Below are 13441 nucleotides of genomic sequence, written 5' to 3' on the forward strand. Positions count from 1 at the left end.
TGGAACTGGAGGGCGTTATGCTGAGTGAAATAAGTCAATCAGAGAAAGACATGTATCATATGACCTCACTGATATGAGGAATTCTTAATCTCAGGAAACAAACTGAGTGTTGCTGGAGTGGTTGGGGGTGGGAGGGATGGGGTGGCTGGGTGATAGACACTGGGGAGGGTATGTGCTACGGTGAGCGCTGTGAATTGTGCAAGACTGTTGAATCACAGATCTGTACTTCTGAAACAAAAAAGAAAAAGAAGAAGATAGCAGGAGAGGAAGAATGAAGGGGAGTAAGTCAGAGGGGGAGACGAACCATGAGAGATGATGGACTCTGAAAAACAAACTGAGGGTTCTAGAGGGGAGGAGGGTAGGAGGATAGGTTAGCCTGGTGATGGGTATTAAAGAGGGCACATTCTGCGTGGAGCACTGGGTGTTATGAACAAACAATGAATCATGGAACACTACATCAAAAACTAATGATGTAATATATGGTGATTAACATAACAATAAAAAATTAAAAAAAATAATGCCATGGGGCGCCTGGTTGGCTCAGTCGATAGAGCATGTGACTCTTGATCTTGGGGTCATGAGTTCGAGCCCCAAGTTGGGCGCAGAGCTTACTTAATTAAAAAATTAAAAAAAAAGGAATAATGCTGCTGTGAACATTCACATATGTTTCTGTGTGAACATGTTTTCATTTCTTTTGGTTATATACCCAGGAGTGGAATTTCTGATATGGTTACTCTATGTATAACTTTTGAGAAACTGCCAGGCTGTTTTCTACAATGGCTGTGCATTTTACACTCTCACCATCAGTGTGTGAGACTCCAATTTTCCCACATTCTTGCCAACACTTGTTATTACCTGTCTTTTGATTAGAGCCATCCTTGTGGATGGAAGTAGTATTTCATTATGGGTTTGATTTCCATTTTCCTGATGACTCACGACACTAAGCATCTTCTTATGGGCTTACTGGCTACTTGTAGATCTTTGGAGAAATGTCTATACAAGTCCTTTGCCCATTTTAAAATTGGGTTATTTCCCTTTTTATTGCAGAGCTGTAAGAATTCTAGATACAAGTCTCTTATCAAATATATGATTTGCAGATATTTTTCCCCATTCTTTGGGTTGTTTCTTAACTTTCTCCATGGTGTCCTCCTTTGAAGCACAGAATTTTAAATTCTGATCAAGTTCAATTTATCTTTTTTTTTTTGGTTGCTTGTGCTTTTGGTGCCATATCTAAGAAAGTATTACCTATTCCAAGGTCATAAAGATTTACTGATGGGCTTCCTTCCAAGAGTTGTGTATGTATTTTTTTTAAATATAGCTCTTATATTTAGGTATCTGATCTATTTTAATTTTTGTATATGGTGTGAGGAAGAAGTCTAAATTCTTTTGCATGTGGATGGATATCTAATTGTCCTAATATAATACGATATCTGCTTGCTTTATTTTTTTACAAGCAGTTTTTTTAAAGTTTATTTATTTATTTAAGTAATCTCTATCCACAGCGTGGGGCTCAAACTCACAACCCTGAGATCAAAAGTCACATGCTCTTCCAACTGAACCAGCCAGGAGCGCCGACGCTTTATTTTTTATATTGTATTTTTTCTAGCTTTATTGAGATAAGATTGACATACAACATTATATAAGCTTAAGGTGTACAGTGTGTTGATTTCATACATGGACACATTACAAAATGATTACCACAGTGCTGTGGAGTCAGCCAATACCTTCCTCACCTCACATAATTACCACTTGTCTTTTTGTGGTGAGAACATTTACGATCTACTCTCTTAGCAACTTTCAAGTACATACTATAGTAGTCTTAACTAGAATCACCGTTCTGTACGTTAGATGCCCAGAACTTTGATTAAACTCTAACTGGAAGTTTGTACCCTTTGACCAATATCTCCCCAACATGGTATCAGAACAGGCAACCAAGAGTTACCATTTACCAGGGACTTCCTACGTGCTATGCGTGTCTAATGCCTTCGCACATAGCATCTAACTAATCCTCAAAATAATCCTTGAAAATATGTGCTCTAACTCTTCTCATTATATAGGTGGAGAAGCTGTGACTTAGGCTGAGGACTATCCAAAGTCCCAGAGCTGAGGAGTGGTGGTGTCTGAGTCCATGTAGCTGGTCTCAGCAGCTCCACCATGCTGCCTATCACTTGGGCGCTGGTGCTTGGGGCGGTTTGGGGTTTGCAGGTTAGTAGGCGGTATGTTCCCAAACAAGAGGCAGAAGACCGAAATGAAGGCCTTGCCAAGACTGAGGACACAGAGATCGTGGCACTGGCAGAAGCCGTGGAGAAAGAACCTGGCCGCAGCCCTCGGGGAACTCAGGGAGGACACTGGGGAAAGCTACAAGTGGCCAGCTGAGACATGGGGTGCCATCACTTGCCAGGTTGGTCTCTAGCTGGCCCTGAAGTCCTGACTTCCTCCCCAGACCAGACAGAGGGTGGCCACACACCTGTGTAAAACAGGGAACCAAGCTTGGCTGTGTGAGGGGCTATCAGCTCCCAGAAGCATCGGCCCCAAGCACACAGCACAACTGTATGGAGCCATCCATAGGACTAGAAGCAAGGCCTACAGAGGCACCCCATCAGCTGACTTCATGAGCTGCCAGTGGCCAGAGGAAGCAGTAAGACCCTCCTTTCAGGATCTTTTTGCTCACCTCAGACTTCCCTCATGTCCTTGCATGGTCCTTAAGGCGGTGTGGCTGGGAACGGCAAGAGGGGTCTTTCTGTTTTGTTTTTCCCAGCTGTGAAATACTCTGTGAGGACTCCTTACTCGGAGCCATACCTTCAAACTACTGTCCTTTCTCCTGACAACCTCCTAGACAGCCCCTGGGAACTGTGTGCAAGGGGCAAGCCTTGAGTAAGAAGCCCAGTTCAAGGGCAGGCCTCACTGAACTTCCTGATGTTTGCAGTGCGTTGTTCTGGGTCCCTGCCCAGAACAGCCTGGCCCGGGAGGTCCTGAGTGACTCTGGAATGGCAAACAGTCTCTGCTCCCTGGCCCAGAGGGGCTGTTTGCAGAATCAAGTGTCACATTCTTACAGCTCGAGTTACCCCGGGCCCAGCTGGGGCTGATCTCTGAAGAGGCGGCTGCAGATACAGCTGCTAGAGCCCCTCCTCCCCGCCCCACACTGCCCCCGAGGTGGCCTGGCTACACACTCCCAACACTGGCGGTGTGTGTGGACTGGAACCTTCTCCTGGGTGCTCATCTGTGATGATCTGCCCCCTTCTTGCTTCTGTATGTGCACCCCCACCCTGTATCATTTCCAGGCTTAGGACATTTAGCTTCCAAAGTATTCCAAAGGACAAAGGGACCCACACAGGCAGTGACCATAAAGAAATCTTCCACAATGTGGGGCCACAGTCTCCATTCCCAGGGGGCCGGGTATCGCAGGCAGGCAGGAACATCGTTGGGAGTCCATGAGACCTGGTTCAGATCAGATGTCTACCTCTTACTGGCTGTGCAACTTTGGGCAAGTCTCTCACCCTAAGCCTCAGTTTCTTCATCTGTAAGGTGGGGCCAATAAGAGTCCCTAGTCCTTCAGTTTAAAGAATTTTTTTTTTTTTTAAGTCTTTATGCCCAAGGTGGGGCTTGACCTCATGAGATCAAGAGACTGAGCCAGCCAGGCCCCCCCCCCCCCCCCAATAAGAGTCCCTTTAAATGAGACAAAACATTGAGTGCACTGGGCCTGGGGCCTGCCACAGCGCACGTGCTCAGTGAACGGGGGCCGCTGCTGTTAGCAGACAGGCCAGAACGCGGAGCACTGCACGGGGAAGACTGTTCCCGTCTCTCTCTCCTGGACTAGATGACTGGGGGCTGCAGCAGTCTGGAAAGTCTCTTGAGTGGAGACTTCAGATCTGGGGCAATTTCCCAGTGCTCTGCTGGGAGGAAGAGAGGCTGTGAGAAGACGCTCCACATTTGGGGAGGGAGATCTGCCTGCCTCTCAGCTGACAGCTGGCCTGAGATAGCAGAAGAGAAGACCTGGGGCTGCTCTGAACACATCCTGGTCTTCGTAGCCATAGCCCCCTCTGGGCCACACAATTAAGGCTCAATGTCCAGGCCGGCACGGCAGCCCTTGGAGCCGAGGCCCCTAGTGGGAGGGAGAAGGGCAGACAGACATCTGGGAGAAGCCATGGCAAATAGCTCACGTTCTCACAGTACAGTGCTTGCTGGGAAAGCTTTCGCAGCTCAGCTCTCCCAGCGCTCCCGTTTCAAGACTACAAAGAGCAGGAGGCTGGGTGCAAACTGAGTGGGGGCCGGGCGCCAGCCTGAGAGCCAGACCCAGCTGATGGGAGTGTCGGGGAGCTGCTGGGGCCTGCAGCTGTTGGGCAGGGACCTTTGTCCCTCAGGCTCCCGCCCACCAGGACGGGCTCTCTGAGGAGGAGCCTCCGCAGGACTGGGCGGAGAGCTTGGAGAGCTCACTGCAATCCCAGCCCGACTGCGTAGAGATGGCAGGTCTGGGCAGGAGAGGCAACCCTTCCTGGGTGGGCTGGTCAAGGACAGGGCCCGCTGGGGGCTCACCACGGACAGGTTGAGGGCCTACCTGGTCTCCCCCAGCCTCTGTTTCCCACTGGCCCATCAGCCACTTTTCTGATGAACCAGCCCCTCAGGCCCAGCTGGCTTGAGAGAGAACCTGTGAGATGTTCTCGGGCAGGGCTGCAGGCACGGGAGAAGGAGGTGGGGTGGAGAGACAGCAGACTCACGCCAGAAAGTGTTACTACGCGGAATGACAGGCCTCTCTCAACTGAACTAATTTCTGCCCAAACGCAGCCTGCTCCTCCCTGTGGAGCGTGCACAGCGCCTCACTGGCCACTTCTGCCCACCTCTGGCTCTTGCTCATCTCACCCTCGACAGCCGGACATGGAATCTGCCTCTTTTCCCAACAGCTCTGGTAAAAGCCACCTCTGCCGGGCTCTCCTATTGGGTGGGGCCCTGGGCCAGGTGCTGCTGGTCCTTTAGGAAGGGGCAGAGCCTGGACAGGAGCCCAGCACCCAAGTCCAGGCAGGCCCTCCAGCACTGTGCTCTGAGGAGGTGCTGGGACGCCAGAGCCAGAGGCTTTCACTCGGGTGGCACTGCTGACAACAGTCTTGGGGGCCCACCAAAGACGAGGGGTCAGCTGTTCTGGCTGGGACCCAGGGAGGGGGGTGGCTGGGGACAACCTGGCCTCAGGTCTCAGGAGAGTCACACTCTCCAAGGGGCCAGGGAGAGTGGGGTTTCCATTCCCCGATCCTGCCAAGGCCCAGCCCCTGAGCTGAATGCCGCCTGCCTTACATTTCTGGTTTGGAGAAGTTTGGAGTAGTGGGCTCTGGCAGGAAGTTCACGTGACTGCTGCCTAGCCGAAGGGCAGACAGATGCTGTCGGGAGCGCTCTGTATACAAAACCAGGCTGGTGGGGTGGGCGGCCGGGGAGCCAGCCGTGCAGATGTTGCTAAGTGAAACCTGATGTGGCGACATGAGAATCTGTACAACGTCTCACAAACAACCTTCCCTGGGATGTTTTAGATTGAGTTTTGTGGCTATGACGCGAAGGAGCCTCACATGTCAGGATAAAAATAGCTCTGGCCTCAATAGGCAAAACGAGTTACAGTTCAACAAAACCAGATGCGAAAGCCTTCGTGGCCCAGCCCAGACCCGGCAGGGTCCCTGCTTGGCTCCCTGCTCTCTCACCCCTGTCTCCCTCCCCCCCTGGTGTGGGGCCCATGGGCCCGGCCAGACCCTCGCGTGGGGCATCTGCACCCCACCGCCCAGGGAGTATGGAGGAAAGGCCGGGGGACCGGGGCAGATCCAGGCCCTGTGGCTGACTGGCAGGGCAGGCTTGAGGAAGTGACACCTCCTCCGGGGCTGGTTCCTGTCTGTGAACCTCACAGGGATAAGGAGCCTAGCACAGTACCTGGCATAGGGATTGCTCTGAGGAGGGGGCTGCATGACCCGGAAGCTGGCATGGAACCCGGGGATGCAGGTGGGGAAGGGGCAGCTTCCCCTACGGGATCAAGGGGCTAGAAGAAAAGGAAGCCCAGGACCCTGGCGCAGCAGGGTCTCAGGAGGTGTGGAGTCTGCTGAATCGGAGGGCCCAGACCCCACGGCCACATGGATAAAAGGGTGGCAAAGACGTTGTAGCAATGGCACCCCTGGGACTTGATCCAAGAGGCAGTCACTTTCTTTGCTGCGAGCCGGCCCAGCTGAGGCCGGGGAGCCCTCCGCCCCGGGCAGTGACCCAAATCCACGAGGCTTTCCAGCTGCCTGCTTCGGAGAAAGAGATAAACTAGTGGGCCACAGCAGGGCCCAGGAGAAACCTCCAGCTGACAGGGCAGTAGAGAGGAGCTGCGCCAGGAAAGACTGCTGCTGAGGGGGGGCTGGGCCAAGGGCGGGGCCAGAGAGATTCAAGAGGAAGGGGCCTTGGGGCCATCTCAGAGACTGAGCCTGGGGTGCAGAGGGCTAGGCTCTCCACCTGGCAACAAGCAAAGACCTGCGTAGTGGTGCTGGGGGGCCGTTCAATAGGCACTCGTGACGGGGTGGCCAGATCTGGTGTCCCCTCCTTCCATCATGATAATGACTCTGAAAGACAGGTCCTGACCTTTCCTGGGCGCCTGACTCTGGGCATTCAGAGATGAGTACAACCTAGATCCTTCTGACCCTGGCACCCATGCTGTCTGAAAGAGTATGTAGGAAGAAGGCCTTTAAGACTCCAAGAGCAACAGAAAGGCTTTGGGGGCTGGGAAACTGTCTGGTGTGGCTGGATGAAGTGGAGGCAGCAGAGGGATGAGTTGCTGAGGTGGTTGAGGCCAGAATGGGGTCCCTGAAATCACTGTGCAGAGAAGGGATATCTTCAAGGATATGCCAGGCTGGGGCCGTGGCCCACTGCCCCACAGGAGAAGCCTGGACTGCTGGCCTGGCCACCACTGCTCTGCTCCCCTCCTTGGGCGATAGAAGCTTCCAGTGCTGGGCAAGTGCTTCTATCCTCTAAGTGTGGGGGTAAAGAGAGCAGCCTCTCAGGCTGGGCTCCTGGGTCAGCACCAATGCCTACTACAACACCCCCCAACTCCCAGGTAAGAATGACAACAGTGCTTTCCCTCACAGTGGTCGTGAGGAGTTGAGGGGCTAGCCCACAGTGAGGTTCGGCGAGGTGACACACAGGAAGTGCTCAGAACAGCGTCTGGTCCTAACAAGCTCAACGTATTATAGTCACCATTACTACTGGGAAAAATGCTCAGGGATGGCTTCCTGGGTTTCTTCTGGAACTTGTTTGTGAATTTGGCCACACCAGCCTGGGCGATAAGGAACGAAATGGAATCAGAACATTTCATTTCTGCCTGTTTTTAGAGCTGGGGTCAAACTCCACCTTGGACCAGAGAACCCTGCAGGGCACACTGACGTGAGCAGTTATCCCACCAAGGAAGGAAAGGGAAGACTGGGTTTTGGGGGCAAACATCAGTCCTGGGGTGACCTTTGACCCGAGACGGCCACACTGCTGCCTCTCCTGGCCCAGGCTGCTCCCTCTCCTGCAGCAGCTACATCCAGGTCCCAGGAGGGCCGGGCACGTCTCAAATGAGGGACTGATCCTGGAGGCCTCCTGCTTCTGCTGAGCCTTTGGCTCAAGGCTCAGGCTCCTCAGGTCTGCTCGAAGGGGGTTCCTCACCCCGTCTCCCCAGAGCCTAGGTGGCCTCAGCCGGCGTCCCCGAGTGGAGATGGGCAGAGAATGCACAAAAGCTGCCCACTCAGAGGAGACACAAGTGGTTATTTCCGTTTCATTTCACCAAATCATAATTAGGAGACACCAGCATGCGGGACCTCTCCACGGGCTTCCCTCAGGGCCGCCCACTCAGGCAGCCCCCTCCCGAATGCCCCCGAGGTGAGCCTCTTCCTGGCTTGGGGCTCTGCGGAGGTCAGCAACGAAGCGGCGGTGGGAGAAGCAGACCATCGCCGCTGCCCACACGCTCTGCACCGGAGGGAGCGACGTGTGCCCTGGGCCCGGTGGGAGGGATGGCCTGCGGACCCCGGGGACTGCAGCGACGGTGCATTTAGGCGCCCGTGGCAGCTTCCCAGGTGGGTGATGCTGCCCCAACCCTCACGCTAAATCTGCACCATTTGAGTTTTACAGACCCAGTGAGCAGGCAGGGCCGTTTGGTTCTCTACAAATGTGCTGATTTCATCTTTGCTCGGCTCCCTGCCTCCTTGGCTTTCCAGAAAGACCCTTTACTGCGGGGGTGGTGGCACTCTATCCTAAAGGGACATAGCACAGCACTCTCAGCACTCTGCAAGTTCTCAGAGCTGTGCCCGAGAGAGCCAGAGGAAAGCAAAATCCAAACAGGAAGAGGGTCTGGCCTTGTAGCCTCTTTCCACGTGCACGGCCGGATGGAAACAGAAAGAGTGACCCTCTTGCATGCCTGAGAAGCACTGGGAGAAACGGCAGCCCACAGATGAATGGGTGTACACTTCCTGCATGCTTTCTGACCCAAACAGCCACCCCCCACATCCTTGGGGCCTGGCCAGTGCCCTCCCCACGGTAGCCAAAGCAGGAGAGGGGACGGCGCCCAGCTCTGGTTTCCTGTGCTTTTCTCTTACTAGTTTGAACTTGACCTTTTAAAATCATGCACCCATTTGAAAAATCTGGTGTCAGCTGTGGAAACGCATGCATGTGTGGTTCCCACTCTCTGCAGCGAACATGTGAGTCTCAGGCTAGGCGCACGTGGCCCATGGTGCTGTGGGTCCTTGAGGCAAGAGGTGATACTGACTGTAGGCACTTCCTTAGTGTTCTTTCCCATCTGGCACACTTGGTTGTTTTTCTATGAACTCAGGGTGAGTCCCTGGCTGATGTGAGCCAGTCCTACAGCCCTGGTGAGCGGGGGCAAATCTTCACCACCTCAGCCTCGTTAGCAGCCCACCCACCTCGGCAGGGCCAGGAGCCAGGGTTCGGAGTACCTAGCTGTCTGAGACTCCCCTCAGCTCCTGCCCCCCAGCGGCTGAGAGGGCCCCTCCTGGGGCTCCCGGTCTGGGCCTCCCCAGGACACATGCCCCGCCCTCTCCAGCAGACCTGGGCCCCAGGCCATTTTCCAGCCCAGCCCATTGCTCTGATAATGAGTAAGCACTTCAGTCATCAACTTTTTGGCGCCCAGAGAAAGAGAAAAAACACTTCAGAGGTAGAGGGACAGATCCTGGGGAGTCCTGGAAACAGAGGTATCCTTCCCTTGCCTGAGGCTGCGCTGCCTCAGGTTTGGCTTCTCTCACTCTGAGGAGAAGATTCTGGACAACTGCTTCCTGGGGAGGGAGATCTGAGGGCTGGCTCCGACCCACAGGATGCCTTCTCCTGGCTCTGCCCCTCCTGCAGTCACTTCTCACCCTCACCCCCTTCGCCGCTGCTCCCCCCCCACTCCCCCCTCCCCCGTCTCAGTGGGACCCCCCCCCCCCACACACACCATGGCTCAGTGCCCACACTCAACCTCTGGCATTCTTGCCATCTGTCCCAGGGACTTCGGGTTGACCCCGAGCACTAACGTGGGACACAGGATGGAGAATGGACTCCCGGGCTGTGGGACAGAGGCTGGGGACCTCCCCGAGGGTCCCAGGGTCAGGATGTGGGAGCCTCCCACCGTGGCCTCTGACTGCCTGGAGGAAACTGGGCTCCTGGGCAAGGAAGCCACTGTATCCTGGGGAAACAAGAGAAGGAAACTGGGCAGCCACCAGAGCCCCTTACTCTTTCCTTGCTTCAGGCAGAAACAGGTGGACACTTGGGACCAGTTGCAGGCAGAGCACGGGCAGCAGCAGTGGCCTGAAGCCTGGGGTCCTATGTGACACCCCACTGCAGGAGCTGGGGGAACCCTTGACGTCACATGTCACCAGGGAGACATCTTCAGTGCACGGGCCTTCTGTGACTCGGTCTGGCAGCCCTGGCGGCTCCACCGAGCAGGTGTTCTCAGGGCGGGGTATCAGAGCACCTCCGGGGGGGTGCCGCCTGCTGGAGTGGCAGGAGGGAAGCGGCCGCTGCAAGGTCCTCCATCTTTTTGACATTTGGCTTCTGCATCAAAGGAGGAGCCATCTAGGACCTTGTAACTGGATGTCAAGAACCACTCAGGAGACAAAGAGACACCCCAGGCAAACACCCAAGATTTGCTGGGGACTTTCCTATCAACTTGCATCCTTGGCATTTCCCAGGATCACGTCACCGGAGGGAACTGGCGTCTGCCTGGGAGGGAGGAGCTGCGAGTTGCACTGGTCCAGGGAGGAGAGCCACCTGCTATTTGGAAGGACCCTGAGGGGCGAGCCCCAGGAACACCATGGCTACCTTCATGTCCAAGGACTGCCTGGGAACACCCTGTTTGAATTATCCCCTCTCTTGCCTGGGCTGCCTGCCATGTTGTTTGCTATTTTTAGCTCCCTGCTGAGGAAGGAAATGGCTGCCTCGTCTTCCACCTGTGAGACCCAAGGCTCCAAAGCCCCCTGATTCCTGACTGGGGAGATGCTGCCCCAGCAAAAGAGACAATCAGCTGACTCAGAAGGTTTTATATTTAGCTGATGGCTCAAAAGTATGAACGGTGCAGGAAGATGAGGAAAAGGGGATGTGAGGGCCTCTTATGGGGGCGGGGAGGCAGCAGGAGGGTGAGGTCTGCCTGCCTCTCAGAGAGCAGAGGAAACTTCTGACTGCTCACACCTTAGCAGAGCGCGGCAGCCCAAAGAGCACCTGGTCTAGGACGAGACTGGGCACTAGCATTCCCAGGGCCCCCGGGCTGTAACCAGAAGGGGATTACTTACCGGGAGTGTTCAGCAGGTTGGCTCTGCCAGGGGTGGGCACCTGAAGTTCTGAGTGGCTGACCCGGAGGTCAGGGCCATCAAGGGGGCCTGGGTCATCCGTCTGGCCTGCTGGGGAGGAAGCAATTTCTGCCAACACCTCTAGATCCTTCAGGATAACCTGGGGGAGAAAAGCAAAGGATGAAGGACAAAGGCCTCTGGAGAGCTGTGTTCAGAGACAGAGAGCCGCCTCCAGGGAGTGGGGAGGGGTCTGCAGAGGGTGACAGGCTGTGAGAGCCACCAAGACTATGGCTGTAGCAGTGTTTGGAAAGTTCTGCAGAAGATACGGATTGAAGAGAACACAGGCAGGCAGAAGATGGGGGCAAGTGGAGGCAAGAAGCTGGAGTCCAAAGCATGGGAATAAGCTTTCCCATGACCACTTCTCTCTAGTCCCCTAAGCAGGGACCTGACAGGTCCCCAGAAGACGTGGGACTCAGGCATCCGGGTGCAGTCTGTGTGGTGTGCGTCCCAGGGCTCCTGGGCTGGCCGTGCCCCAAGGTTAACCCGTGTAAGGGACCAACAGCGCCCACTAGGCCACACTGCTGGTGTGCTGGCCACAGCTCAGCCCACCACCAGGCCACAGAGCAGATCCTTCTCCAGAGGTGACTCCAGGCTACCCTCTACATTTGGAACAGGACTCTGGGCTCCAAGATGGGGGACTTCTTAACTTCTAGACGTGTTGTTCAATTCTCAGCTGCCTCCTCGATGGTCATACCCTAGGCCTGACCCCTGCCTGCTGAGTTCTTCCAGGTAAGACACAGAGCTGAGCACGGAGAACAGCTAAGCGTGAGCTCCAATCAGTGCTGTGTGTCGCAAGGTTCCCCAGGGCTGCCTCACAACCCAGAGCCCCTGTACCCTTAGAAGCTACCTGCCCCGCACAGCACCCATCTCCTCTTGCTCTTCATCTTCCATCAACAGCCAGCAGGGCCCTGACCACCCTGCAGGAAGGGCTGCCTTGCCCCTTCCCGCCCCCCCCACTCATCTCTGCTCTGACGATGAATGTGCCTGTCCTAGCACAGGTGTGCCCCCAGGATTGTCTGCGGCACTCAGTGGATGCCTGCTGGGCATGGACGGCAGACTGGGGAACAGGTGAATTGCCATGGAAACTGTGGGATTTGGTCCTGGACCTGTGGCAGTGACACAGAGCACCCGTGGCTGGGGCCATGGAGGGGGGGGATGGGCTGTGTGCACCATGACAGACCAGCTGGCTGGAATATGGTGACAACGGTCAAGATGAGGCTACCGCAGGGCTTTCTGTGGGATGGTGAAAATGTTCTGGAGTGAGATAGTAGTGATGGTCACACAATCCTGTAAATATACTAAAAACCACTGAACTGTATATATATATATATTTTAAAGATTTTATTTATTTATTTGAGAGAGAGTGAGAGAAATAGTGAGGAAGAGCGGGAGCGGGGGGCAGGCAGAGGGAGAAGCAGGCTCCCCGCTGAGCAGAGAGCCCAAAGATGTGGGACTCGATCCCAGAACCCTGGGATTGTGACCTGAGCTGAAGGCAGATGCTTAATCAACTGAGCCACCCAGGCGCTCTGAACTGAGTATTTTAAAATTTAAAATTTAAAAATTTTATCTAAAACAACAACAAAAAAAGACAAAGCTACTACCCTCTCCTCAAAGCTTCAGAGTGGTTCCTGTCTCAATGCAAGTGACACACCAGTGCGTCCTCCCGCCCGGCCCCAGTCGTCACTTCCGGGATGCTCTCTGCCAGCCCTGGCCCCTGGGCCTTCTCCCAGCAGCACAGCGTGCTCAGCACTCAAGTGTCCCACAAGCCAGTGGTCTTGCTCCCCATCCTGCCACGCTCCGGCCTCCTCCAGGCTGGACGCAGCACACACACACGTGACCTCCCACCTGTCCAACTGCCCTTTCCTTCGCTGTGCCCCGGCTCTCAGCACCGCCTGCTCCCCCACAGTGCCAGCCCCTGGGCTGGGTGCTGGGGCTGCAGTTGAGTCCGACAGGCCTCTGCCCACGGCCTGGCACGGAAACCCACACTCGCCTGCCCTTCCAGGCACAGTTATGGGTATATTTGGAACATTCTGATTGCTGGGCCTGCAGGGGATGGATCCATGCTGGCTGAAGATCGTGGCTGCTAAGCAGCCTAGACAGATGGCAGGAACGAGCGCTGCCCCTGTGCCCAGGCCAAGAGCCGGGGGCCTGGCAGGTCCAGCCCAGAAGCGGAGAGGCCCAGGCCATCTGCTCCCCAGGAGGTTCTCTACTTCAGAGGTGGCAGAAGTGGATACAGGGGGAGGGGGTGGGATGGGGGAAGAGAGAGCTAGGCGGGTGACAGAGCAGCACTCCGCGCGAGAGTGGCCTGAGCACAGGCCATGCACTCATGACGCTCAACTGTCCCAGCAAGTCACTGTCTGAAGGGCAGGGAGTGAGGGGAGACCTGGGAATCGGGGGGCAGGGAATGACTCACTCAAACGGTGAGGCAAGAAGCAAGCCGACTGTGCCTCGAAAAGTTAAACAAAGTCACCACGGGTACACTTCCACCCCTAGTGTTCACCCAAGAGGACCGAAAACGTGTGCACACAGGACTTACACAGAAATGCTCACAGCATCAGTGTCCATCATGCCTAGAAAAGGGAACAACCCTCAGGTCCTGATGCCAATTCTGATGTGGTTTTTTTCTG

At 55.1% G+C, this 13441-nt stretch overlaps 1 protein-coding gene across 2 annotated transcripts in view; it reads right to left on the reverse strand.

Moving 5' to 3' along the window:
• Window positions 1-13441, reverse strand: part of VAC14 (VAC14 component of PIKFYVE complex) — a 102034-nt gene that overhangs the window by 42852 nt on the left and 45741 nt on the right. For both annotated transcript variants that reach the window (XM_027618051.2, XM_027618052.2), the window contains one exon: window positions 10758-10914. In XM_027618051.2, the coding sequence (XP_027473852.1) occupies window positions 10758-10914 (157 nt within the window). The remainder of the gene's footprint in view (window positions 1-10757; window positions 10915-13441) is intronic.

Source organism: Zalophus californianus, chromosome 17, assembly GCF_009762305.2.
Source record: "Zalophus californianus isolate mZalCal1 chromosome 17, mZalCal1.pri.v2, whole genome shotgun sequence".
NCBI lineage: Eukaryota > Metazoa > Chordata > Mammalia > Carnivora > Otariidae > Zalophus > Zalophus californianus.